The sequence below is a fragment of the Psammomys obesus genome, unplaced genomic scaffold, assembly GCF_907164565.1.
Source record: "Psammomys obesus unplaced genomic scaffold, mPsaObe1.curated_primary_1811, whole genome shotgun sequence".
NCBI classification, from domain to species: Eukaryota; Metazoa; Chordata; class Mammalia; order Rodentia; family Muridae; genus Psammomys; species Psammomys obesus.
This window is the reverse complement of record NW_026596034.1, coordinates 20,880,546-20,906,107: the sequence shown is the minus strand read 5'-3', so window position 1 is coordinate 20,906,107 and position 25,562 is coordinate 20,880,546. Positions and strand designations below refer to the sequence as shown.

Below are 25,562 nucleotides of genomic sequence, written 5' to 3'. Positions count from 1 at the left end.
TGGGTGCTATGCTGCTGCGGTCCCTCCGTGGTTGGGCTGCGCGGCGGCTACGCAGCACGGTCCCTGGGAGCCCCGGGAGCCCCGGCAATCCCGGGAATCTCGATTCGGGTGCTGGGCCGCTGTGGGCACCTCGCCGCGCCTGGCCTCCGGGTAACTAGTACTTTTGTACCATCTCAGAGGGCTGCGCTGGTCCCTCCCCCTCACCTGCAAGTCCCGGACTTCCCGGGACTGGGGCCCTAAAGAACTGTGAGGACCGACACTTAGTGGGGTCCAAGCGCGGCTTCTCGGCCCATTTCCTGGTCATATTCTTTAAGCTTGGGGACTGTTGGGACGGGAGCTGCATTTAATCAGCCCTCATTGGGTGCAAGTGCCTGCGGACCTAAGAGCCGGGTTTAGGCTTCTGACTTCCTCCCACTCTCGCTGGCATTGGGGGATCTTCCTCTTGCGAAATGGAAGCCACGAAGCATGGCTTTTACTGGCCTCGGGCCCAGTGGGTTGTCAGTGTTGCCAGTCTTAGCCTAGGGAACAGACAGCCTGGGTCCCAGCCTTAATCGAGTCTCTTTGAGTGCCGGTCGCTCTTTGTGTCCACTGTGAAGATCCTAAGCACACAGCGCAGGTGAAAATGGGAAGTAGAATGTACCAAGTGAAGGAACGTAAGCAAGCAAGCAAGCACAAACAGACCTGGTCCCAGGCAGCCATTCTACAGTGTCACGTAGAGGGTCTAGAGAATTGTAAACAGTTTTTTTTTTTTTTAAAGCCAAGGAGCAAGCATAAAAATGTTTGTGTGGTCATTTATCAGATTAGCACAGAGCAGAGTGAATAATTGAAACACTGGTTTCTTTTTCTTTCCTTTTTTTTTTTTTTTTTTTTAGATAAAGACAGAGAGAATGATAAAGAGAAAAAAGCAGTGGTAAGTTCCTCTTTGCATGCATTCTCCAGTGTAGAATAATTTATTCGTTTTTGAGGTGGAGAGTGAAGCAGTATGTGTACACGGTGAAAACACAAGCACAAGACAATATCCAGGGATAAAAATCTCTCTTCCTTTTTGTGCTGCAGGCCCTCTCCCCAGAGACTACCTCTGTTAGCCATTTACTATCTGTACTCCCCCGAGCCTGCCCAGGTAGGGGCCTCACGTAGTACAATTCTTCAGGCAGCTGTGAACTGCTGTGTTGATTGCCCAGCCCGGATGTGAGGGAAAGTCTTCTCTGCTGTCTATCTATGAGGGTCCACAGGGTGGACTCAGTTGGGAGGTGCTTGACAGGCTGGCTCTGTGGGTAGGGCTGTGAGGTTGAAGGTCAAAGGAAGCACAGGTTGGACAGGTTCAGATGTTGAGGCAATATTTTGGTTACCGTCAGCCCAGGAATTCAGTTTCTTCCTTTGAGACAGTCTCACCATGTACCCAGGCTGGCCTCAAACTTGTGGTCCTTCAGCTTCAACCCCTTAATACTGAGATCTCAGGTGCAATCACTCCACGTGGTCAGGGGCTCATTTCTGTAAGAGAGCTGAAAGGCTGTAGCTCTGGTGGCTGGGAAAAGGGTAGCAGGAGTGTGGATGCCTCTGTCGAGGATGGAAAGTGTGCCCTTCTCCATTCCCCATTGGGGAGTAGTCAGGAAGAAGAAGTGGGCCTGGGAAGGAGTGACATCACAGGGAGAGAAGAGGCCTGGTTATTAAGATACTTGCAATTCATGAAATCTTACTAAGGTTAGAAGAAGAGGGGCTGGAGAAATGGTTTAGCAGTTAAGAGCTCTTGTTGATTTTGCAGAAGTTTCAGATTTTTGTTTCTGGCACCCACATGACATCTCACAAACTATTTAATTCCAATCCCAAAGGATCTGACCCTCTTCTGGTCTCCATGGACACCTGGCATTCATTGGAGCACAGACATACAAGCAGGCAAATCAGCCACACACCTAAAGGACATCTAAAAAATTAGAAGAGCATATGACAGATGGGAGTGACATCCAGTGACTAGAAATCGGGGGTGGTGGTGGAAATGAATGTATTACTGTGTTGGTAATTGTTGAGCTAACATTGGTTAGTGCTGGGTCTATCTGGATGTGCTCTAGTGCACCTTTGGGTGCACAGTAGCAGTTTGTAGGAGGTGGTTAGTGTGGAGCCTGCTGATAGCCATTTAAGTATGTTTCTGTGTGGGAGGCGCTGGACTGAAATCTTGGGACCTGAAAACAAAGTAGCCACTGGCATGAGGCTGTCTAAGGTCATTCTGACAGAGGAGACAATAAAAAGGTCAGTGAGTCTGGGGATTTGAGAGGGTGACTAATGACTGAGAACAGCCTTGATGCCCCCTGAGAGGTGGAGGAGAGGGAGCTGCAGTTGCTAAGACTGAGGATAGCCATAGGCCTGGTCTTATAGTCTGCCCCTAGAGAGTGCTGGGGTTAAAGAGTGTATCACGTAACTTTTGAGGAGTAGAAATGCATTTGGTTCATGTTTCTGGAGGCAGGGAAGTTTAAGGTTGAAGGACTAGTGTCTGCTGGAGGCTGCATGCATACTTCATATCATGAAAGAGCAGAGCAGAGCAGAGAGGCTCACCAACCGTCCGTGTCCTTTTTTATCAGGACCCCCTCCACTCATAACTGGTGTACCTCTACGGTACTGGCATCAAGTCATTCCTGACGGCAGAGCTCACAGTCTGTCTTCAAGGTCGAATCTCTCAACACTGTTGGACTAAGTTTCCAGCTGGTGAACTTTAGGGGACACATTTAAATCACAGCACTGCCGTGCCGTGTGATCTGATTTGCCCTTCAGGGTGAGATGGTGGTAGAGCACAGAGGGAGTCCTATGTGGTAAGACGCAGAGAGGAGTAGAGGGGTCTTTACCTTTAGGAGTAGGAGGAATGCTGCATGTTTGTTCTTGGTGGTTGGCAGTTCCGTGGGGTTATGGGTGATTATTATTAGCATTCCTCCTCCCCCAACAGGGGTCAGTCATGTCCTAGCTGGCTTGGAGCTCATTCATAAAAGAAGGATCTGGGCTGAGTGTGGTAGTATATGCCTGTAATTCTACTCAGGTGGCTGAAGCAGGAGGATTATAAGTTCCAGGCCAGGATTCTGAATTACATAGTGAACCTTCACAAAAACAAACAAACAAATAAACAAACAAACCTCTTTCCCCGAATTTCCTTTTGCATTCCTATTTCTATGTTGCTTGCTGTATGATGGGGTGGGGTGCTGGCTGAGCACATTTGAGGTCTACATTTACCATCCCTCCAGAATTTCATGGTGGGAATAGAAGCAAGTGTTCTGACAGCCCCAGTAGCAATGAAGTCCTTGTAGTGAACAGGAAAGAAGTATCAGATGTAGAGTAATGTCCAGCTTACTTTGGTCCAGAGCTCCTTTTGGTTGTGCAGGGAGAGGAAAAACAGTCTTCAGGGAAGAGCAGCAACCAAAAGCCCAGTGGTGCCCTGCGAGACTTCTTGTTTTTCACTTACTCCTTTGGGTTCACTTTGTATTTACACTGGTTTCTAAGCTACAGACTGGCAGGGACCTGGGATCGGAGGGTGGACCTGCATCTGTAGGGAGTGTCGTCGTCCATTTCTGGACACTTCTTAGGTTCAAGGCTGGAAACTTTTGCTGCCACTGTACTTGCTAGGGAGAGTTTTATATTAGGTATGGTGAGGTGGCCAGTAGTGATAGTTGTTATATGTAGAATGTGACAGATGCCACCTAAAGGCATGGGAAGGGGCCTGTTGGGCCTGGGTGTCAGTTCAGCCCACCTGCTTGCAGGACTGCCTTGGCAAGTCACCACATACCTGTGGGTACTTCCGCCTGGGTGTGAAGCAACAGACCACTATATGAGGGTAGGTACTTTTCTGACGCACAGGATGTGTAAGAGCGTTCTTAAGGGCCAGTTTGTCTTATGCTGAACTGTGTACCCCTTGTGATCCGCTGGAACCAAAACCAAAACAGTGTCTGAGAGCTTCTTGCCTACAAGTCAGGGACTGACTTGGATCCTAGAGAGCATATACATGCTTTTAACCTCAAAGCCATTGATACGACTCAGGTTAAGGAAACAGAACACTTTTGTAGCTGACACATGGCAATCTGAAGTGTGGTGTTAGGGAAGGGCTCAGAACCTGACTGGCAGTTGAGCTGAGTGTGAGTTCAGGTGACATAAAGTGTGGTAAGGGTGTCTTGGTTTGGGCTGAGGTGTACTTCCGTCATGACAATGATCGACATATATGAGGCTCTCTCTAGGTTTGACCTCAACTTGTTATTTAAAACAAAAATAGGGAGGGTCTGGGTCTGGTGTAGATGGATCATGTGTGTTTGTCAGAAGGGTACAGGGCGGGTGATGCTTTTCCTGCTTAGTGGGATATTCTCTTGGGGGTTTCCTGAGGCAGGGTTTGGCTTACCACTCAAAGTCCTGGACGGGACCAAGTGGTCTGTTTACCTGAGCCTAGTTGTTCCTGCATGTTCCCTGGGTGCTTCATCTCCATCCCTCATGTACATTTGTCTTTTGCCAGGTCTGTGTTGAGGGCAACATTGCGAGTGGGAAGACGACATGCCTGGAGTTCCTCTCCAATACACCAGACGTTGAGGTATGCCACACTGGGTGTGAAGGAGCCTCAGTGGGACAAGTCATACAGGGCACAGGTGCCACACACCAGTGCAGCCCACACATGTGACCTAGTGTTTCTAAAAGCCTCATGGAGTGAAGTAAAAAGAGCACTTAAGTCACCCCAGATACTAACATGTCAGTATGAAGTCAGTATTAAAGTAATAAATGAACTGTTTACATTCTGTGTTTCATACTAAATCCTTTGGGTCTGGAGTTAACACTTGCTGCACTCTCCATTTAGACCTTAGATAGTCCCTAAGTCATGACTTTTCAATTTAGGATTATTTTATTTTGTTTTGTTTTGTTTGACTGTGCAGTGCTGCCAAAGCAGTACACAATCAGTAGAAACTGCACTGTGATGTCCAGTGTAGATTAGTATATTTAATGCATTTTCAAATGAGGACATAGCCCTATTGTTATATTCTCACTGTAGACCTTGGGGCCAATTAGCAACAGTAGTGGCAGCAGTAGCTAATATCCAAAAGCGCCATGTTAAGTGTTTATGATATTATCTAATTGATTCCATGCTTATATGCTTAACCCCTCTGAGGTAAGTACTATCACCTCTGTTGAGATGAAGGAACCAAAGGATAGTTGGCTGATAAAATTTATTTCCTGTGCCAGTTAATTTTAGATGACAGCCACCTCCCACCCTCAGAAGTGGTCTCATTCCCTGTGGTTTCAGTTACCTGAGGTCAACCGAGACCTAAAAATGTTAAATAGAAAATTCTGGATTTTAACGATTCATAAAATTTAAATTATGCATTGCAGTATGGTATATCCAATGAAACCTCGTGTTGTCTCACTCTGTCCCATGTGAATCATCCTTCTGCCTAGCATAGAAAACAAAACCATGGCATGTGTCAGGATACCTGAAGCTTCAGGCATCCACTGGAGATCTTGCAGCAAGCCCGTGTGAATAAGGGGGCAGGTACTGTGCCTGGAGAATTAGTGAAGCTTTGTTTCTGTACATGTGCAGGTGCTTAGATGGTGTTTCTGGAGCAGACTGGTCAACATAGTGGTGAACTTTCTAAGTAGGGAATATCCACCACAAAAAAAGGAAGGAGAAGATTTCCTCTCCCCCCTTCCTGTGTGGGACATCAAAACTCCAGGCAGGCCAGGGGCCACAGGGCCCAGGGTTTCAGCCTCATGCTTCCCGTTACACCATTGACTTCCCTGGTTTTGGGCTTTGGAGCTAGACTGAGTTGTGCTGCTTGCATCCCTGGGACCCCAGCTTTAGACAACCTGTCACGAGACAGAGTTCTTAGCCTCCCTCATCGCACGAGCCAATTTTGCTAACAAAGTCCCTCTTGTATGTCAGTTTCTATGTTCATGTAATTGGATCTGCTCCTCTAGAGAGCCCTGACCTATACAGTAGTGTGTTTCTGGGCCAGGTCAGCTCAGGCTGTGAAACCTCAGGGAAGCCACCCTTGTTTGTTTCCAAGCTATGAGGAGCCAATGCCCCTTTAGACTGAGCTGCTTCTTAGTTATTTAAAGGTCATGTCTGGAAGTCACAGGAATGATTTCTCCACCTAAAAGGGTGGCGTTTCGGAGGGGGTGTGGCCCACTCTTGGTACCCAGTCAGAAATGCCTGTCTGTCTGTATTCCAAACTTGGCACACTGCTGCAACATGTTTTCTTTCCTTCCAGGTGTTAATGGAGCCTGTGCTCAAGTGGAGAAACGTGCGTGGCCATAATCCTCTGGTGAGTGGTTCCTCTTTTGCACAAACTGCCAGCTTCCCTGTGAGTTCCTAGGAATGGCAGTACTGAAACCTGAGCCTAGCACACCCACTCTTTGTCCCACTGTTATCTAGTTTGAAGAAAAGGAGAACGATGACTCAGGGATCTCTGAGGCCTGGGTGAGTGTCCCTGAAGCCCAGGGTACTCCTATCAGCTGTCTCTAACATTCCAAGTGGCTTAGCTTTCCCTGGACCTAGTTCCAGGTATCTAGGTAGGCCTGTGACTTGGGTTTGAGCTTCACATTATCTTCACATTGTCATGGATCCCTGTACTTTACCCTGAAGCCGCCTGCCCTCCTTCTCAAGGTGGGCCATAATGTACATGCGCCTCTTCTCCCTTCTACACTCAGGAAACTTTGTGCTGCCTGCTTAAAAAGATGGCCAGAAAGCAGGTACTACCAGAGGGGGTGAAGAAAGGGATCTTGGTTCTGGGCTCCAATGCCATGGCATGGGGTGCTTGGTATTTCTCGGCTAACAACACTGGCCATGTAGTTTTAGCAGTGCCTCACAATACTTTGGCAATACCTCATGGAGTTCATTAGACTCAGGTCCACAGCAGGCAGCGCCTGTGTCTGCTGTGCTCGCTGTTTGCTGGAACATAGCTGCATGGCCCTGCCTTCCGTATCTGCATGGCTTATTCACTCAGGGACTGTCATATGCTTTCTGTGTGGCAGTCACTACCCTGTATGCTAGGACACTGAGCAGTTTAAATGAAGTCTCTGGTCCCCTTGCCCTATATGCAGTTAGGAGACAGATGTAAGAATGTGGTGGCTGGTGAAGAGAACTGTAAGAAGGGTGACAGCAGGTAACAGGATGCTAGTTAGATAAGACAAAGCTCATGGTCTGTAAGTAAGAATCACACAGCTGTGACATGTGGGCGGGTGGAAAGTGGACTGTTGGCCATCTTTGGGTGTAACAGGGAAAACCCATTGACAGTCATACTTTCGAGAAGCCAGAGAGGGACTAGGACTTGATTATCAAATGAGACAACTGTAGTTTCAGATGTCAGGGACTAGAGGAGACACTTCACAGACCAGAAGTACAGTCTCAGAAGGTTGCATTATGAGTGCCATCATCATCATCTATATTTCCACAACTTTCTGTTGGTTCAAAGAGCAGGACTGACGCTTGTGTGACAATGATTGGCTCACCATACTGGTTCTCTGATGTAGGAAATTACCTGTTTCTGCAGTCATCCAGGTTCTGATTTGCTAAGATTTTCTTTTACCCATAATTAAGAAAGTCTTTATCTCAGTGCCTTATCTCCTGGTGTCATTAGTTTATACCAAGAGTTAAAAAAAACAAAAACAAAAATGCAGAAAAGAAGCTGGGCAAACATTCTGCCAAAAGCAATCTACAGATTCAGTGCAATTCTCATCAAAATACCAACCCAATTCTTTACAGACCTTGAAAGAAAAATTCTCAACTTCATATGGAGAAACAAAAAACCCAGAATTTCCAAAATGATCCTGTATAACAACAGATCATCTGGAGGTATCTCCATTCCTGATCTCAAGCTGTACTACAGAGCAATAGTAATAAAAACTGCATGGTATTGGCATAGAAACAGAAAGGAGGATCAATGGAACTGAATAGAAGACCCAGATATAAATCCACACATCTATGAATACTTGATTTTTGACAAAGAAGCCAAAACCATTCAATGGAAAAAAGACAGCATCTTCAACAAATGGTGCTGGTCCAACTGGATGTCTATATGCAGAAAAATGAAAATAGGTCCATATTTATCACCCTGCACAAAACTAAAATCCAAGTAGATCAAAGACCTCAACATAAAACTAGACACATTAAATCGATTAGAAGAAAAAATGGGGAAGACCCTAGAACTCATTGGCACAGGAGACTACTTCCTGAACAGAACACCATCAGCACAGGCTCTAAGATCAACAATAAATAAATGGGACCTCATGAAACTGAAAAGCTTCTGTAAAGCAACAGACACTGTCATCAAAACAAAATGACAGCCTACAGACTGGGAAAGGATCTTCACCAACCCTATATCTGACAAAGGGCTAATATCCAGTATATATAAAGAACTCAAGAAGTTAAAAAGCAACAAATCAAGAAATCCAATTAAAAAATGGGGCACGGAGTTAAACAGAGAACCCTCTGTAGAGGATTATAGAATGGCAGAAAAACACTTAAAGAAATGCTCAGTGTCCTTAGCCATCAGGGAGATGCAAATCAAAACGACCCTGAGATTTCACCTTATACCCATCAGAATGGCTAAAATCAAAAACTCAAGGGATAACACATGCTGGAGAGGTTGTGGAGAAAGGGGAACCCTCCTCCACTGCTGGTGGGAATGCAAATTTGTACAACCACTCTGGAAATCAATCTGGCGCTTTCTCAGGCAATTAGGAATAGTGCTTCCTCAAGATCCAGCTATACCACTCCTAGGCATATATCCAAAAGATGCTCAAGTACACAACAAGGATATTTGCTCAACCATGTTTGTAGCAGCTTTATTCGTAATAGCCAGAACCTGGAAACAACCCAGATGTCCCTCAGTTGAGGAATGGATACAGAAATTGTGGTACTTTTACACAATGGAATACTACTCGGCAATTAAAAACAAGGAAATCATGAAATTTGCAGGCAAATGGTGGGACCTAGAAATGATCATCCTGAGTGAGGTATCCCAAAAGCAGAAAGACATACATGGTATATACTCACTTATATAGACCTATAAGATAGGATAAATATACTGAAATCTATATACCTAAAGAAGACAAACAAGAAAGAGGACTCGGGGTAAGATGACCAATCCTTACTTAGAAAGACAAATGGGATAGACATTGGAGGTAGGAGAAAACAAGTAACAGGACAGGAGCCTACCACAGAGGGCCTCTGAAAGACTCTACCTAGCAGTGTACAAAAGCAGATATTAAGACTCATAACCAAACCTTCGGCAGAGAGAAGGGAATCATATGAAAGAAGGGGGAGTTAGTAAGACCTGGAGAGGACAGGAGCTCCACAAGGACCAAATATATCAGGGCACAGGGGTCTTTCATGAGACTGTTTCTCCAGCCAAGGACCATGTATAGATATAACCTAGAACCCCTGCCCGGATATAGCCCATGGTAGCTCAGTATCCAAGTGGGTTCTCTAGTAAGGGGAACAGGGACTATTTCTGACATGAACTCAATGGTGAGCTCTTCAACTCCCACCCCCCGAAGGGAGGAGCAGCCTGTCTAGGCTACAGAAGAGGACATTGCAGCCAGTCCTGAAGAGACCTGATAAGCTAGGGTCAGATGGAAGGGGTGGAGGTCCTCCCCTATCAGGGGACTTGGAAAGGGGCAGGGAGGAGATGAGGGAGGGAGGGTGGGATTGGGAGGGAATGAGGGAAGGGGCTATGGCTGGGATACAAAGTAAATAACCTGTGATTAATATAAAAATAAATAAAAAATTAAAAAAAAAAAAAGAAAAAGTAGCTGGGCAAAGCATCACGTGCTTGTAATCTCAGTGCTCTTTAAAGTTGAGGCAGGAAAATTCCGAGTTCCTGACCATCCTTGCTGTATGATAAGACCTGGTCGTCTGTCTTCTCTCCACCCCCACCCCCAACACATACACAGTGTAGAGAAAGAAATGAGAGATTACTAGTGAGCAGACTGGAGCAGGAAGTGTTTTTATCTGCAGGTGATAGAGCAGCTGAGGGCTGGCCCCTGTTTTATGTAGGTTATGTTGGAGACTGCATCTCTGATAAAGTGCTGGTTGGGCTGAGACCCACACATGGGGGAGGGAGGGAGCACTACTAGCATCTGGAGGAGGAATAAAGAGGCAGCTGCAAAGGCCCCGGAGATGGGGTCCTGCTTTACATGTTTGCAGAACACTGAGGAAGCTTGTGTGGCTAGAAGCTGATTGGCCAGAGAAGAAGGGTAAGAGATGAGAGGATGACAGTTGATTTCTAGGGCCTGTAGACCAGGATTGCTTTAATTTGAATGCAGTGCAGAGTGCCTAGAAGGTTTGGAGCAGGGGAAGACATTAGCAGGCTCACTTTGGCTGCTGAATAGAGAACAGACCACAGGGAAACTCAAAGCCAACTACGAATGTCTGAGTGCTTGTTTCTCAGGGGCACATATCTGGCAGTAGGGGATCTCCTATAATTGCATTCACATCTGTCTCTGTCCACCCTATTCTGAGAGCCCTGCAGTTGTCTGGAGTCTACCTCTTGCCCTAGCCCTCCTCATGTGACCTGAGATGGCTTTCAGGGACTGGTAGACCTAGGTCCTGCACTTTACACTTGGACACGAAGTGCTTTGTTTTTTGTTCTGCAGGGTCTGATGTACCAGGATGCCAGTCGATGGGGCCTCACACTACAGACTTACGTGCAACTCACTATGCTGGACCAGCACACTCGCCCTCAGGTACAGTTCAGATCTCGCTTTCAACCCTGTCAAACAGAACATCCTTCAAATTCAGGTGTTATCACATAGGGAAGTCCCACGAGGAAGTCCCTTTGGACATTCATGCTGTGCAGTCTTCGATGACTACAGCACAATGTCCTGTCCTGGTGCCACCCTGAGCTCATGTCTTTGCAGTCTGAGCACTGATGGGCTTACTGTCATTTAACACAGTGTGTGCTCCCTGCAGCAGCACTGCCACCTGGGGACTTGTTAGAATTGTACATTTCCTGGCCCCTCCCCTGAGCTACTGAGTCAGAAAGTCTAGAGCTGAGGTCTGGCGGTCTGTGCATTATAGAGCTGTTCAGGGATCCTGGGTTCATATTCTGTGTATCTGTGTGTCTGAGAGCTGCTGATCATACCTTCGTGGGGTCTGGCTTTCAGATTCTTGAGAGAATCTGATTTACCTTGGGTCACAAATCTAGTAGTGGTTCACCAGATATTGGGGCAGGACAGGACACACAGAGCTACTTAGACCCTCCCATCAGCAGGGGCAGATTGCCTTAGAAGATAAGATGGCAAGGGTGATCATAGTTGCTATCTATGGGCAGAGCTTTATACACAGCTAGAGCCTTTCCATGTAGGAAAGACAGGACATGGCTATAGCTGTTGGCATTGGCACAGTCATTAGGCCAAGGAGTTTGGTCCAAGTCTGGTTAAGGCTGGTTATAACCTATAGATGTAGGTATCATTCTTCTGTTGACATAAGTCTGTATCTTTTCAAATTGACAGACATGAATAGATTCTGCAGATATATATGAATTTCTTTTTTTCCAAATGTTTCCATAAATGACAGAGAGCAGAAAACCTACAAGTTATCATCTTCCTCCTTGGTTTGCTCTGCTTTGCACTCTAAATTATATCTAACGATATGCTATGATATGTGAATATTATAGGATGCTGGCTGAAATCTGCTAAGGAGGCAGAGAAAGAGCTGATTGGATTGAGCAGGAAAGAGATGGCTGAAGAGGGAGCCAGGAAAAGATGGGCATAGAAAGAGCGGAACAGTATATACAGAAGGGACAGAAGGAAAGATGGTTGCCCAGAGATCCAGGAGGGCAGATAGGTAATCAGAGAGAGTGGGTTGTAGGTTTGAATATGCCTGCAGCTACTGTGGGCCACACGGTTTTGTTCACTAGGTGTCAGGTGGGCAAGCTCCTCCTGCTTCCCAAAAGTGTGTTGTAGATGAAGGAAAAGGTGATCCATGGAGGGTGACATCACTTGCAGAAAGGTGATGTCCAGCCAGCCCCTTCCCCAGTGAGAAGAGAGCATCCCGATTTCAGAGGCAGAGCCTCCAGAATGCCTCCTCAACCCTAGCCTTCTGGGGTTCTGCTTCAGACGCCCAGGTCCTCAAGTGATTTCCCCAACCCAAGGCTCCACTCAGCAAACCACACCAATCGGACAGTGCTTGTCAGCTTTGCCAGCATGTTTCATATCCTAGTTGAGTCTCCCTTCTTCTATGAAAGACCCTGGGTCTTCACACTGCTGCCTTCACTGTGCTTTGTCTTTGAAACTTCAGGATGGGTCATGTCAGGGTGGAGGGAGATGCACTGTGAGCCTCATGGTAGATTTGGCTTCCGCCATCCTGTTGTCCTCTCCTTACAGTCTGATGTTCAGCAAAGATGGAAGGGACGTGTGAGAGGGGTGTGGCAAGTTTTCAAGGCTTCCTGTCCCTTCCTCATCTTCACCTGAGAGTAAATCACTTTTTCCATTCTTTTAGATGTCACCTGTACGGTTGATGGAAAGGTCAATTTACAGCGCAAGATACATTTTTGTAGAAAACCTGTATAGAAGGTACTGTAGTTTGTCTAGTCCATCATTTATTAAACACTCATTTTGTTTGTGTGAGTGTGTGTGTGCAGGCATGTGGAGGCCAAAGGACAGCCTTGGATGTTGATTCTCAGAACTATCCATTATGACTTAAATTCTTTTTTCTAGATTTATTTATTTATTATGTATACAGTGTTCTGCCTGCACGCCAGAAGGGGGACACCAGATCTCATTATAGATGGTTGTGAGCCATCATGTGGTTGCTGGGAATTGAACTCAGGACCTTTGGAGAAGGAGCCCACTCAGTGCTCTTAACCTCTGAGCCATCTCTCCAGACCATTACTTAAATTTTTTTTATTAAGATTTATTTAATTTTATGTGTGTGAGTGTTTTTGTTTTGTTTTGTGTATATGTATGTATGTATACTATGTGCATTCAGTGTTCACAGAGGTCAGCTTGGAGAGCTGGTCCTGATGGTTGTTCAGGATGTTCCTGGCTCTCCACAGCTGTCCGAGCCCTTCTCTCTCTCTCAAGATTCATTTGTGTGTGTGTGTGTGTGTGTGTGTCTTGCTTGCATGCATGTTTGTGCCTGGTGCCCATGGAGGTCAGAACAAGGCATCTGATCCCCTCAGACTAGAGCTATGGACAGCTGTAAACTTCCTTGTGGGCACTGGGAATCAAAACCTGTCCTCTGCAAGAACAATTACTTCTAAGTGCTGAGCTGTCTCTCCAGCTCCCAGATTATCTTGTGTACATACATAGAGCCTCCTTGGTCTTGCTCTTTGTGTGGTGCTGTGGCTCAAACTCAGGTCCTTTTATGTGCCGGACAAATACTTTACCACTAAGCTACATCTCTAGCCCTCTCCTTGTTGCTTTTAGTAAGTGACTCTCTTTGTAGTATTTAAGACATTTACATTGGCAACATTTGGCTAATTTTAATATGTGAAAGTGGCAGTTTCAGCTGGTCCATCTTAACATGATTATTTAATTGCTTTTTACTTGTTCCCAGCTGGATCATGTGCTCTGAAGGCAGAGACAGTCTCTGTTTTACCACCCTGAGCAGAAAAAGCACAGAGCTCCTGCTTAGTGCTTGTCGAAGTTGGTTTGATGGTTTTAGCCTCTAGCCAACTTGTTCCTCAGTGCCCTCTCTCTCTTTCAAACCTCTCCTTTTGAGGTGGATAGGGCACGTTCCTACTTGTTCTGAGCTGCTATGCATTGGGCTCTTGAGTCTGCAGGACTTCCTGAATGAGATCCTCTGTTCCCTGGCCACCCTGAGTCAGGCCCATGTTTTGTGTGCAGGGGCAGACAGCTAGAAGAGGTCTCTGAAGTTGCTTTGTCCTCTGACCGTAGACCTTCCTTGTGGGCTTCAGCTTACCTTCCACAGGTGGCATTCCTGAAGATTCCTTCTCTCCTGTTACTTGGTTTCCAGAGGGCATAAGAATCCACTGTTTGGTTCCTCCAGCCCTTCTCCACTGCTCCCTGTCCCCCAGCACCTCAGCAAGAGGTGGGGGCAGTGGCAGAGCACAGAATGGATGTCCCATGCTGCTTGTTTTTCTGAGGAGAGGGATCTAGACAGAGGACTAGGTGTGGGGTATTTCCTGTGAACCTGAGAGAGAGTGGCTGCCTATCTCCTCTGATGGCTGTTTGTTGGGCTGGCTTGTGAGTTGGTAACCTGGAGTGGAATGACCAGAGCTGAAGGGGAGAGTATAAAATCTATTGGTATCTCCATTCCTCATGGTAGGCTGTGCCAGGTGAGTCTACTTCCCCAGGTCCTTACTGCATTTCCTCATTAGGCTCAATAGGGCAGCTCTGAGCTTCCTTTGGCCCTACTCTGGGCTGTTTGTGGGTGGCACAGGAGGAGAATGTAGCCCCACTCCTTTTTCTGTATTCCTTTTCCAGCTCTTTCCCTGTGCTGGTAATTCCACAGTTGTGCCTCCCTGGCACCTGTGGTTTGGATTTCTGTGAGACCATGAAACACAGCAGTTTAGTGTCTTTGTTTCTGTCCTTGGGATCTAATTGTTTTGAGGTTGTATAGGTGTCAGGAGCAGGATTTCCTGAAGACCTTACTGTAGCCTGGAGACCTTTGAGAAGCCAAAGACTGTTGGCCCACATGTGGCCATGGGTAGAGGCTGTTGGAGCACTGGGGCACCCTGAGGGTAAGACCTTGCCTCAAGGTACAGGAGTATGGGAAAGGGCAGTGGAAAGCCCTCATGGGTGCTGCCTCCCCAGCTTAGCCACCCAGCCCTGCCTTCGGTCTGCACATTTCTTCTGAGGATCATCTTTTATTGTAGAAATCTGTGTTTTCTGTCATGTTACCACCATTGAGCTCCATTGATTGTAGGCTCTATTTGGCAAGGGAGGAACTAAGAAGGGACTGCAAAGCCAGCTCCATTCGAGAGGTGCAAGAAACAGTTCAAAATAAGGGATGATGGTTGCACCCTGCTACATGGGGCAAGCAAGGGGTGAGGAATGGTGAGAGGCATTCCTTATTCGAAATGGCAAACCACAGGCACCACTGAAGCCCCTGACTCTTTCCACACCGAACTCACTTGTGCCTCTCTCTCCATCACCTACCTGGGTGTTCCATAGACACACAAGTCTCCTTAGTACTGGTGGGAGGGGCCCAGGACTCTTCAGTGTTTTTCAGACACCTCTGGCTGAGGAACATGAGGTCCAGCAGAGGCTAGCCACCATGTACCACAGGGAGTGCTCCATCCCCACATTTGCCCTTTTCCTGGGGAGTAGGCCTTCTCTCATGGGAACAAGATTGAGTTCTGAAGGTTGTCCTCAGGACTGAGGGTTTATGGTACAACATTTCTTCTTTCCTGCACCCAGCCTGTGGTTTCCGTTTCACATGTGTTGCCTCTGATTTTGCTGGTTGGAGTTTTATAGTGTCTTTGTGGTACAGGTTTCCAGATTTATTTTCAGGCCTAGAGTTGAGCAGCTGTCAGCCAAACACTTTCTGTTTTGACAGTGAAATGTGGTTTTGATCAGAGCTTCAGAGGGCCAAAGGGAGGAAGGAGAGAACTTGGTGTTCCTGTACGATCACTGTCCAAACAACTCCAGCATGCCCAGTGCACCAGGCTGTCACAGTGGGGGCTGTACAGAGAGGAGATAGTTTAGAGCTCTCTGCCTCTTCTGCCTGCAGTCCCATCTCATCTTGCTGTCTGAGAAGCAGTCACTGAAGGCATGGCGCTGACAAACCCAAACAAAGAGGCAGATAGATCCAAGACTGTGAAAAGTGCAGTTTATTTGGGACTTGTGGACAGAAGTGTGTCTTGGGTGATAGCAAGACAGGAGGATGGATCCCAGTACCCTAAAGTAGGAAGAGAGATTTATTTGTTCAGCCAGGAAATTGGGTAGCACCTGGCTTTTCTTTAAAAAAAAAAAAATTGTTCAGTTTACTGGAAGTTGTGGAACAGTTGCCTTTAATCCCAGGACTCAGGAGGCAGAGGCAGGTCGATCTCTTGAGTTTGAGGCTAGCCTGGTCTACAGAGTTCCAGGACATCCAGGGCTACACAGAGAAACCCAGTATCAAAAACAAACAAACAATCAAAACCAGGAAATTTACCACTGAATAAACAAAAAACTGTCAGCATGTCTGTGTCCGTTAAGAAGCAGTTTGGGCATCAGTGACAAGCATACATCACCCTGGATGACTCTCTGAATATCTCTACTTGCTCTTTAGGGCTTGGAATACATGCTGGATTCATGATGGATAAAGTACAGTTACAACCAACATGTCTATGAACTGTCAACCTGTCCCACATGTAACGTAGAACTAGGTTTGACGGTGCCCTTAGGTTGTGCTTGGACCAAAATGTCTTGGTTCTTACCTGTGGGAGCTCAGCTGGGTACTGGTATGTATGGGTCACTGAAGCTCGTGTTTCCCCACTTCCTGAGATATCAAAGGGAAAGGCTTGCTAATGTGTGGTGGTAGAGAGCCCTTTCATAGTCAGGGGTCTGTGTAGTCATTCCTGACCTGTCAGTGCTGGGTTGATCTTTTTCCCAGGGATCCTTGGAACCTTTGCTGAGGATCTGGAGGTGGGAGCCAGGCTTTGCAATCTGTAATTGAAGGCTTGGGTTTCTAGAAAAGCCCACAGACACACATTGGAGTTCTCCATCTCCTCAAAGCATAATTTCTCAGAGTGTTCCTGCCTTTGGGGCCTTGAACAAGTAAAGAGCAGCCCAAAGGAGAAGCCCACTTCTTCCGGTGAGGTGGGAGGCAGAATGAGTGCAATTATGCCAGCAGCAGTCTTGAGAGCTTTGGGTAAATTGCTGAAGAGGAAGATTTGCGTTTCCTGCTGTTCTCAGAAACAGGAACTTCTGAGCTGCCAGCACTGGGCTGCAATGCAAAGCTGAAGGTGGTGTGGAAGAGTCATGTCTAAAGAGCCACATGACCAGTTGTGTAGTAAGCCCGGTGGGTTGAGAATTGACTTCAAAGGTTTTTACAAGACTGCCTGGTCCTCCTTTCGTAAGAACAGGAGTAGAGGAATGGAGTGGGCCCAGCTGGGATCATGGCATGGATGCACCCAGCACATGGGAACAGCAGGCGGGTCCTCCCATCTCCCCTGCCTGGCCCAGAAACACACTGATCCAGGTTAGCCCCACAGTTGTCAGAGCAGGGAAGACAGCTAATGCAGTGGAGAGCAGGTGGGACTGATGGTGAGGCCTGGCCCTGAACCTTCATATTATTCTCATCTGTAACTGAGGGCTGGAGCTGGCCTCAACAGGAAACAGTGTATTTAAGTATCAGGTTTCTGTCTTAATTTGTTTGACATGTCTCATTATGTAGCCTGGGGTAGTCTGAACTAAGAATATTTTACACAAGCCCAGGTTTGTGTTAACCATGAGATCCTCCTGTCTCAGCCTCCTTAGTGCTAGGATTACAGGTAGGTGCCACAACCAGCCTGTGATTTGGTTTCTTGAGCATCAGGTACTTTCAGCCGAACTAAACGGAAACCTGGTGCAATGTATGGTGAGCTGTGAAACTGTCACTGGTCCAGTTAATGAGTTTATTTGGTCTCACTGTGATTTGGTTTGGGTCACTATTGCTCTGATGAAATACCATGACCAAAAGCATCTTGGAGAAGAAAGGGCTTATTTCACGCACAGTTCCATAAAACAGTTCATCATCAGAAGCAGTGAGAGCAGTCAGGAACTCAAGCAGGGCAGGAACCTGGAGGCAGGAGCTGATGCAGAGCCATAGAAGGGTGCTGCTTACTGGCTTGTTCATCATGGCTTGCTCAGCCTGCTTTCAGAACCCAGGACCACCAGCCCAGGGGTGGCCCCATCCATGATGGTCTGGGTCCTCCCCAATTATTCATTAATTAAGAAGATGCCCTACAGCTGGATCTTATGGAGACATTTTCTCAATTGGGGCTCCCTCCTTTCAGATAGCTCTAGTTTGTGTCAAGTGGAGATAAAATTAGCTAGCACACTCTGGCTCTGCTTCTCTGCATTTCCCACTCTGTCTTATTCCTTTTCTCATTATGATCCCATCACGGTGACAGAACAGTTATGGAACTATTCCCCTACCAGACTCTTGCCTCGCTGGTCCAGTTTGGGACCTTGCACTGTGTTGGCTCAGCTTGGTTTCCAGAACCCATCACCCAACTTGGGGAAAATGAGGACTTTATTCCAGTATACCCACTGGGTCTTCCTAAAGTGGGTGGGGCCAGCTTTCTTTGAAGCACTAGAGCCTGTGGGATGGCCTTGAATAAATCATGGGCTACTACAGAAGGGGTGGCACTGGCCAAAGACAGCCAGTTCTCACACCTCACCTGCTCTTGGGAACAGGCTTTACTTTATTACCCTGGTGCTTGTATTTAATTCACTAGAGTACACACTGCAGTGTGTATTAGTCAGAGTTCTGTAGAGGAATGGAACTCCTATTCATCTACACACACACACACACACACACACACACACACACACACACACACTGAATTTACTAGAATGACTTACAGGCTGTGGTAAGTCACCTAATCCAACAGTGACTGTCTGCCAGTGGAAAATCCAAGAATACAGTAGTTCAGTTCACAAGACTGGATGTCTCAGCGGCTCTTCAGTATACACAGGAATCCCTAAGAAGTAGGCTCTAATGCTAGTGAAGGAATGGACTTCCCCAGAGAGTAAGAACAAGCAAGCAAAGAGCAAACGCCGCCTTGTTCCATGTCATTTATATAGGCTGCCAGCAGAAGGGAAGGCCAAGATTAAAGGTGGGTCTTCTCACTTCAAATGATTTAATTAATCATTTAATTAATGTCCCCAGCCATTTGGGCTTTAATTAATTCCAAATATAGTCAAGTTGACAACCAAGAATAGTCATGATAAGTGGCATAGGAGTCCTGCCTCCTACCTTCCCAGTTACTTGAGATTTGCTAGAAAACCACCTTCTTTGGTTTCCTTGTTGAGGACTGCTGGTGACCTGCCCTGCTGTTCTCATGGGCACCGAATAGTCCTGCTGTTTTCTTAGGCTCCATCTGCTCTGCAGAAGGCATCCTGGTGGTCTCAGGGACATGGGAGAGTGTTCTTCTCCAGGCTGGTGGGCCCTGTGTCTGGTTTCCAACACAGGGCTTCTTGGACCCTGATCTAGACAGCCCAGGCCTAAGAAGCTTTTCCATTTTTAATCACCCCTCCCCACCCCCCAGTTCTGCCTCCCTTCTGTCAAGACCATCCCCTTCTAGCACACAGCCTGGATACCTATTCTCTTTGCAGCCAACCTGGTCATACCCAGGCTGGGTGGGTCCCACAAGGTGATGGAGGAAGAGGTTGCTCCAAGAGAAGGAAGACTTCCTGGGCCTGCAGGCGCCCTGATTATTTTCTGGCTTTGCCTTCCAGCTGTGACCACTCTTGTCTTTCTTTCTTGGTGACCTCTCTGGGCAGAGGATGCCCCAAGAATGCCAGAGGGAAACCAGGTCTCCTCTGTCCCTGAGCTCTTTGTTTCCCCTTGTGTTCCTTGTGTGTATGTATGTGTGTATGTGCACACATTCATTATATGTACATGTGGAGGTCAGATGAGGACATTGAGTCCTGCTCTGTCACTTTTGTCTTATTCTCTTGAGATAGGGTCTTTGACTAATCCAAAGCTTGATTTTTGTCTACACTGGCTGGTCACGGAACTCTGTCCCAGTACCCCAGGGCTGGGTTTATAGGCACACAGGGCATGCCTGGCTTTTTATTTCTATTTTTTCCTTTCCTATGGAAAGTTGATCTCAAACACTCATACTTGCAGAACAGGCAATCTTATTTACTGAGCCATCTTCCCAGCGTTGCTTTTTAAGTTTTAACATTTAAAATATGTAACAATGCCTCTCTTCCCACTCTTGTTTTGAGCACTAGTACATTGTTCAAGTTTGAAAAGTAAAGAGCAAAGGATAAGACATCCTACAGCTATCTTTGAGTAGTTCTGCAGCTCAGAGAACAGCACTGTGGACACTGGTGCATTTCTTCCTAGTCGTTTCAAATGTGTGGACATCTGGGTTTTATGTGCTTGGGCCACGTGCATAGGGTTAACCTGTGTTCGTTGAGCAGCAAGTTCAGAGCCTCTGCCCTGTCTGCATTTGACTTCACTGCACCATCCTTCGGCCACCATGGGCTTTACTGCTTCAGAGACTGACCAGGACTTCACTTATCCTCATGCCGAACAGTGCATGGCAAGCATCCCTGAATATTTTTATAGAAGAAGAGCTCTAGGTGTGAAAATGATTCGCTAATCTACTCCCAATGTGAATGTTGTCTCTGTGCTTGGACGACAGACTATAGCCTTTGTCTCCATTCCAGAAGCAGTCGCCATCAGTCAGTGCCATGGCCAGGCCCTATTCCCTGGTGGTGGCAGGTCAGATAGATGCACAGGATCCTGGCAGTACGACATGGCCATCCATCATTTGTGGACTGCCCTATATGATGTGCTCTTGGCGGTGCCCTTCCAAACAGAAGCTACCTGTCAGTCCTTTGGGGAAATGACACAGCACATGGGTAAATAAAAACCTTTGAACTCTCATTGCAGTGGGAAGATGCCCGAGGTTGACTATGTGATTCTGTCTGAGTGGTTTGACTGGATCATCAGGAACATAGATGTGTCCGTTGATCTGATAGGTAAGACAGTCTCTGCATGGCTCCTACCTGGAGCCTCCCCGGGACACAGCTGGGATATACTTGTGAGGTTCCACCTTGCAGGGATACCTACTACCCATGATTCCTTCACTATCATAGGACCCCAAAGACAGGCAGAAATTTAAGGGCTTCTTCTCTCTGTGAAGGAAGTCTGGTCTTGTTTCTTTAAGCTTCTTACCCCTGAGTCAACTACTTCCAGCCCCCTGCCCCCATCTGTTCTGATCTGCTGGCTTATCTGTGTTGGAGGGAGGGCGCGGAGACAGAAATTGGACAGTGGCTGAAGCTGATGGCTTGCCAGACCCTCTCTAGGAATGGAATCCCTTAAAGCTTCATGGTGATACTCCAGGGCTGAAGACAGGAAAAGGGGATCAGGGCGCCTGTTGCTTACACAGGGACTGGTGGGAGACTGAGCAGGCTTGGTGAGGCTCCTGCATGACTCAGGTAGTTCCTCTCCACCCCAGCCCATGTGTTGTCCTTGTCTGTGCTCCCACACCAGGAGCACAGCAGCCAGAGCCACTTGTGTTTTTAAATCTCAGTGTATCTTCGAACCACTCCTGAGATCTGCTACCAGAGATTAAAGATGAGGTGCAGGGAAGAGGAGAAAGTCATTCCAATGGTAAGAGGCCAGAGCCACCTCCACCTCATCCTGCTAGCCCTCCCCTCCTCACCCACCCTGACATCATCAAGGTTATCTGTAGCAGAAAAACAGGAAGTACAACTGAGGGCCAACTCTGGTTTCCTCTATAGCTTTGGAGCCCTTATAGGTACCAGGGCTGTTTCACTTCCTGTGGTTCCTGACTCAGGCTTCTGCACTTCCATGTATGTACACGAGTGTCGTGTGCACACACACACACACACACACAGGCACGAACGCCTGCATGCACGCACGCACGCCTGCATGCATGCACGCACGCACATGTGAACGCACACACCATGGATTTACACAAATTTGTCTTTGTAGAGTAGTTTCTGTGTCTCAGCTGTGATGTCATGTCCCTGACCTTCCTTATACTGCCCTTCTCTTGCCCCTAGGCCTCCTATAGTGATAGCCCTCAGGACAGCACAGTGTTTGCTTCCAATTCTCTTTACACTGTGAGCACTTCTAAATTTGGTTTTATTTCCTGTCTTCAACATGTGACCCAGGGCCTGGCACCGCTGTTGCTCAGTTAATATTGGACTGAGTTCCTTATGTGCACAGTTGTCCTTGAAGGATAGACAAGGGCTTAGCAAGCTCTTTTGAGACATCATGCTGCTGTGGATGCTCAAGATGGGCTAGGAGATCTGAAAGGCCTGTCTGGTCCCTAAAGCCCAGCCCAGCCAAGTTTTGGTTTGGACTGCAAGGCACATCCCAGCCATGAAGGCCCAGCCTTGCTCTGAGCATTTCCTTTGAAACCTCGGAGATGGTGGTAGAGGAGAGAGCACTGTGGAGCTTAGGCAGCTGTGCTGTGGTGGGGCTTGGCATTTCTGTGCTCTATTCAATGACTCAGATGTTCCCAAGAAATGCCCTGTCTGGAGTCCTTCTAAGCCATTATCCAAGGGGTTGGCCTAATGATTTTGACAAGGTCTTTAGGACAAGCTTGGCTCCTAGTACCCAGGGGGAGTCCAGTGGTGGGTTAAGAGGGCAGCAGCATGGTTTGTGAGCCAGCTTCTGGGATGGAGGGCAAAAGTTGCTGGAGAAGGTGCCTGGGCAGCCAGCATACACTGGCTGAGAGCCTGAGTGTGCAGGTGGGCAGGCCTTCCCAGCATGGAAGTAACAGTGGTGTGGGGGCATCTCTCTCCTTTCCCTTGTGCTGCCCCAGTCAGGCTCTCCACAGGAGTGGGCCTCACGGCCTGGGCAGTCTCCAATGAGTGCTCCACAGGAGGAATTTAGTGAGAGGAGAGGTTTGACCTTTCTGGTAACAAGCCAGAGGGAGGCTGTAGGGGCTGTTCGGCACTGGGACACCCGTCAGTGACAGCTCTACATTCCCACAGGCAGGAACTGGGCTCCCGCTGGAGAAGTGGCAAGAAGTGGGAGCTTCCGGGTGGGGAGGTGTGCTTTTCAGCTTGGCTGGGGAAGACAGTGGGTGGTTGGGGGTGCGCTGAGCATTTAACTCACAGGCTGTTCCCACAGCAGGTTGCTTGTTACAGGGTCCTTTCTTCACGCCGCTGCCTCATAGTCCTTGACAATTCTGCCCTGCCTTGTCCATGTGAGACACTTGGGGGTGGTATTCCCTCCCCTCCCGCTTCCCACAGCCTTTGTGTTTCCGTGACAGGAATACCTCAGTGCTATTCACCGCCTCTACGAGGAGTGGCTGGTCAATGATAGCCTTTTCCCAGCGGCAGCCCCTGTTCTGGTAAGTAGTGGCCCTCCCCGAGTGGAGACTTTTCTATGAGGAGGAAGGCCCAGAGAATGTCACCCAGGCCAGAGAAGAGTTCTTTCTCTCACTGCCCCCACTCACAGAGGCTCAGAGGGACAGACTTGAGAAAAGGCTAGTTCTTTTAGTGACACGTCACACACACAGCGTCGCTGTGAAGAAGAACCTCAGCTGCTCTGGGCCTGGGTTTGAGTTTGGACCTTTGGTGATGATGGTCCCCATCCTTTAGAGGGTGGCACAGAGCCATTCATCAGTGTCTTGAGGAGGCATATTAGTGGCTGTCCTTAGTTGGCACACAGTGGCACCCTCAGGAGGTGCTGAGGGGTGTGCAGGTGTCACACTCCTGCTGCCTCTGAGCTCCTGGCCTGACTGTGGTGCTTCCTCACAGCAGTGTATTGATGTGTCCCTCCTGTCCGCATGTCCCACTGCTTATGCCTTGTGTTCAGTTGGCTCTTCCTAAATTTCCTTGGGCGGACAGATACTACTTGAGGCTGTCACGTATGCAGTAGGGGATCAGGAACTTCTGTTTGTGGCCTTGGGCTGTGGGCCACATAGACATTCTGGTCATGACAGGCAGGCGGCAAGAGACATCTTCACGTCACAGTAGACTTCCAGAGTTTATTTTTTCCTTTTCTGTGAAAAGAAAACCTGAGGGGCTGGGAAGTAGCAGAGTTGGCAGAGAGCTTGTCTAGTCATCGAGTCCCTGGGTGTGGCCCCAGCACAGCCCTGACGTCCAGTTCCAGCGAAAAGAAAAGGCATCGACGATAGGGTGGATTCTTTTGTGAAAATTCCGCTGAGGGGGTAGACTGCCTGAGCTGGGAGCTGTGTAGTTCTGACCTTCTTGGCCTCCCAGCCTCTATTGCCTCCCCGGCGGGCATGGAGTTGGTTAGGGCAGCCATGACCTGTTTGTTTTATTTCCAGGTGATTGAGGCTAACCACAACTTGGAGAAAATGTTAGAACTCTTTGAACAAAACCGGGCCCGAATATTAACTCCAGAGAATTGGAAGCATGGCCCGTAGGACCGGGGCACTCTACGAGACAGTGCCGGGAGCAGCCTAGCAGGGCCTGGGTAACATTCGGGAGCATTCGGAAGAATCTCCTCTCAGGAGAGTCTGTTACCTTGTCAGATCTATTCTCGTAATGGTCTTTTCATTATGGGACAAATGGCTTTTTCTGTCAGGTCCTTGCAGCACACATTCCCCACCCGGGCAGCTTTCTGACACTGAAGCTCTTTGTCAAAAATACTTGCTGTGTCCCTGGTGTTGTTCTGGGGTCTGTGTATCAGGCCACCTGGTGGGGTGGGAGAGCAGGCTTCCATCCCAGGCAAGGATTTGAAGCTCAGAAAGGCACAGGACTCTTCAAGGTCACACAGCCAGTGCATGGCAGAGCTGGCACCATTTAGACACCTGACTTGGGTTGCCTCTTCTTGAGCCATTTCCCACAGCACTGCTGCTCTGAGCTCCAGCCCACCAGGTCTTCATGAGAAGAGCTAACAGTATGTGGATTCCATCATATGTCACTACTGGGCAAGTTTCAAGGAGAATAGACATCACTAGTCTTTGTACACCTCTGTTATTTGGCATGAGCCCAGTGTTTCCTGGTGTGACGGTGCTGTAGCCTCTACCCTTTGTCATCTGGACCTCAGTGTCTATAGGGGAATCCCGCACTGGCCTTTGGATGGTGCCAGTGTCCTTGAGGATGAAGGTCCTTCCCAGATTGCTGCCAGTTTCATGTCATTCTGTGTCAGGAAAAAAGGCTTTTGGGATCTGGACACTTTGCCCTGTGCTGAGTGAGGCCAAAGGCAGCCAGCTGGGCTTCCAAGGCCCCATCACTTTCTCCTGTCCCTATGTGAGGAGAGTGCCCTTGGAATCACTGAGTGCTTGTGCTCCAGGGAGAGGGACACAGTGGCCTTAACGCCTTGGAAGTGTTTTTCCATCTGAGCGGATGTCTTGGACCACAGAGCATGAAGCCATCTCTATTAGATCAGAAACTGTCTTAGCTTTGCTTGGCCATAACTGTACTGAAGGTGCAGCTGCTGCTTGAACCAATTGAGACCAAGAGAAAGAAAGAACATTCCTCGGGGCTAGTGGAGCTGGACAGTCAGGGCTTGCCAACAAAGGCATTTGAAGCCTGGCTGCTCTTAACATTCTGGAGTGGACGGAGCGCCTCAGGAGAAGACTGGCTGAGGTGGACTCTGGAGAAACAGTGCAGTGGGCTGCAGATGAGTGCCAGCTGGGCCTGCTCTGGCTCTCTGTAAGGGCTGGGTATGCCTGGTGGCCAGAGAGAGGGCCAAGAGTCCAGCTCTTGGTCCTTAATAGTTTGGACCAATTCTTGGGCCCTTTCTGTAGTATGAGGGATAGCACCTAAGGGGACTGTTCATCAGCACCTGCAGTCCAGTGAGGCATAAGCCATAAACTTGAGAAAGGCAGGAACCTTGGCATCAGCAGTCCTGACATAGGGGCATCTTGAGAATTTGCAAATGAACAGTCTAGTGCTTGCTGTCTGCTCAACCAGAGCACCTGTGTGGGGAGAGATGTGATGTTTCTCTTGCTATGTGGCAAATAAATTCTACATCTCAGTCCTGA

The 25,562-nt window shown here is 48.0% G+C and overlaps 1 protein-coding gene across 2 annotated transcripts; it reads left to right on the top strand.

Annotated features, from left to right (window-relative positions):
• On the top strand, window positions 1-25,562 carry Tk2 (thymidine kinase 2). Of its 2 annotated transcripts, XM_055621499.1 has the most exons (10): window positions 1-150; window positions 873-910; window positions 4,478-4,552; window positions 6,222-6,275; window positions 10,609-10,698; window positions 12,455-12,528; window positions 20,516-20,604; window positions 21,159-21,238; window positions 22,875-22,955; window positions 23,898-25,562. In XM_055621499.1, exons 1-10 carry the CDS (start codon window positions 9-11, stop codon window positions 23,994-23,996), a joined length of 822 nt encoding a protein of 273 aa, XP_055477474.1. In that variant the 5' UTR covers window positions 1-8; the 3' UTR covers window positions 23,997-25,562. The 2 variants fall into 2 exon arrangements, with proteins under 2 accessions (XP_055477474.1, XP_055477475.1); XM_055621500.1 differs by lacking the exon at window positions 873-910.

What these genes read in the sequence shown, in the direction of transcription:
- Tk2 (XM_055621499.1), top strand. Translation starts at nt 9, where the DNA reads ATGCTGCTGCGGTCCCTCCGTGGTTGGGCTGCGCGGCGGCTACGCAGC. An exon ending in TCGCCGCGCCTGGCCTCCGG is followed by an intron (nt 151 to 872) that starts GTAACTAGTACT and finishes TTTTTTTTTTAG; the next exon opens with ATAAAGACAGAGAGAATGAT. An exon ending in TGTGTCCGTTGATCTGATAG is followed by an intron (nt 20,605 to 21,158) that starts GTAAGACAGTCT and finishes TTTAAATCTCAG; the next exon opens with TGTATCTTCGAACCACTCCT.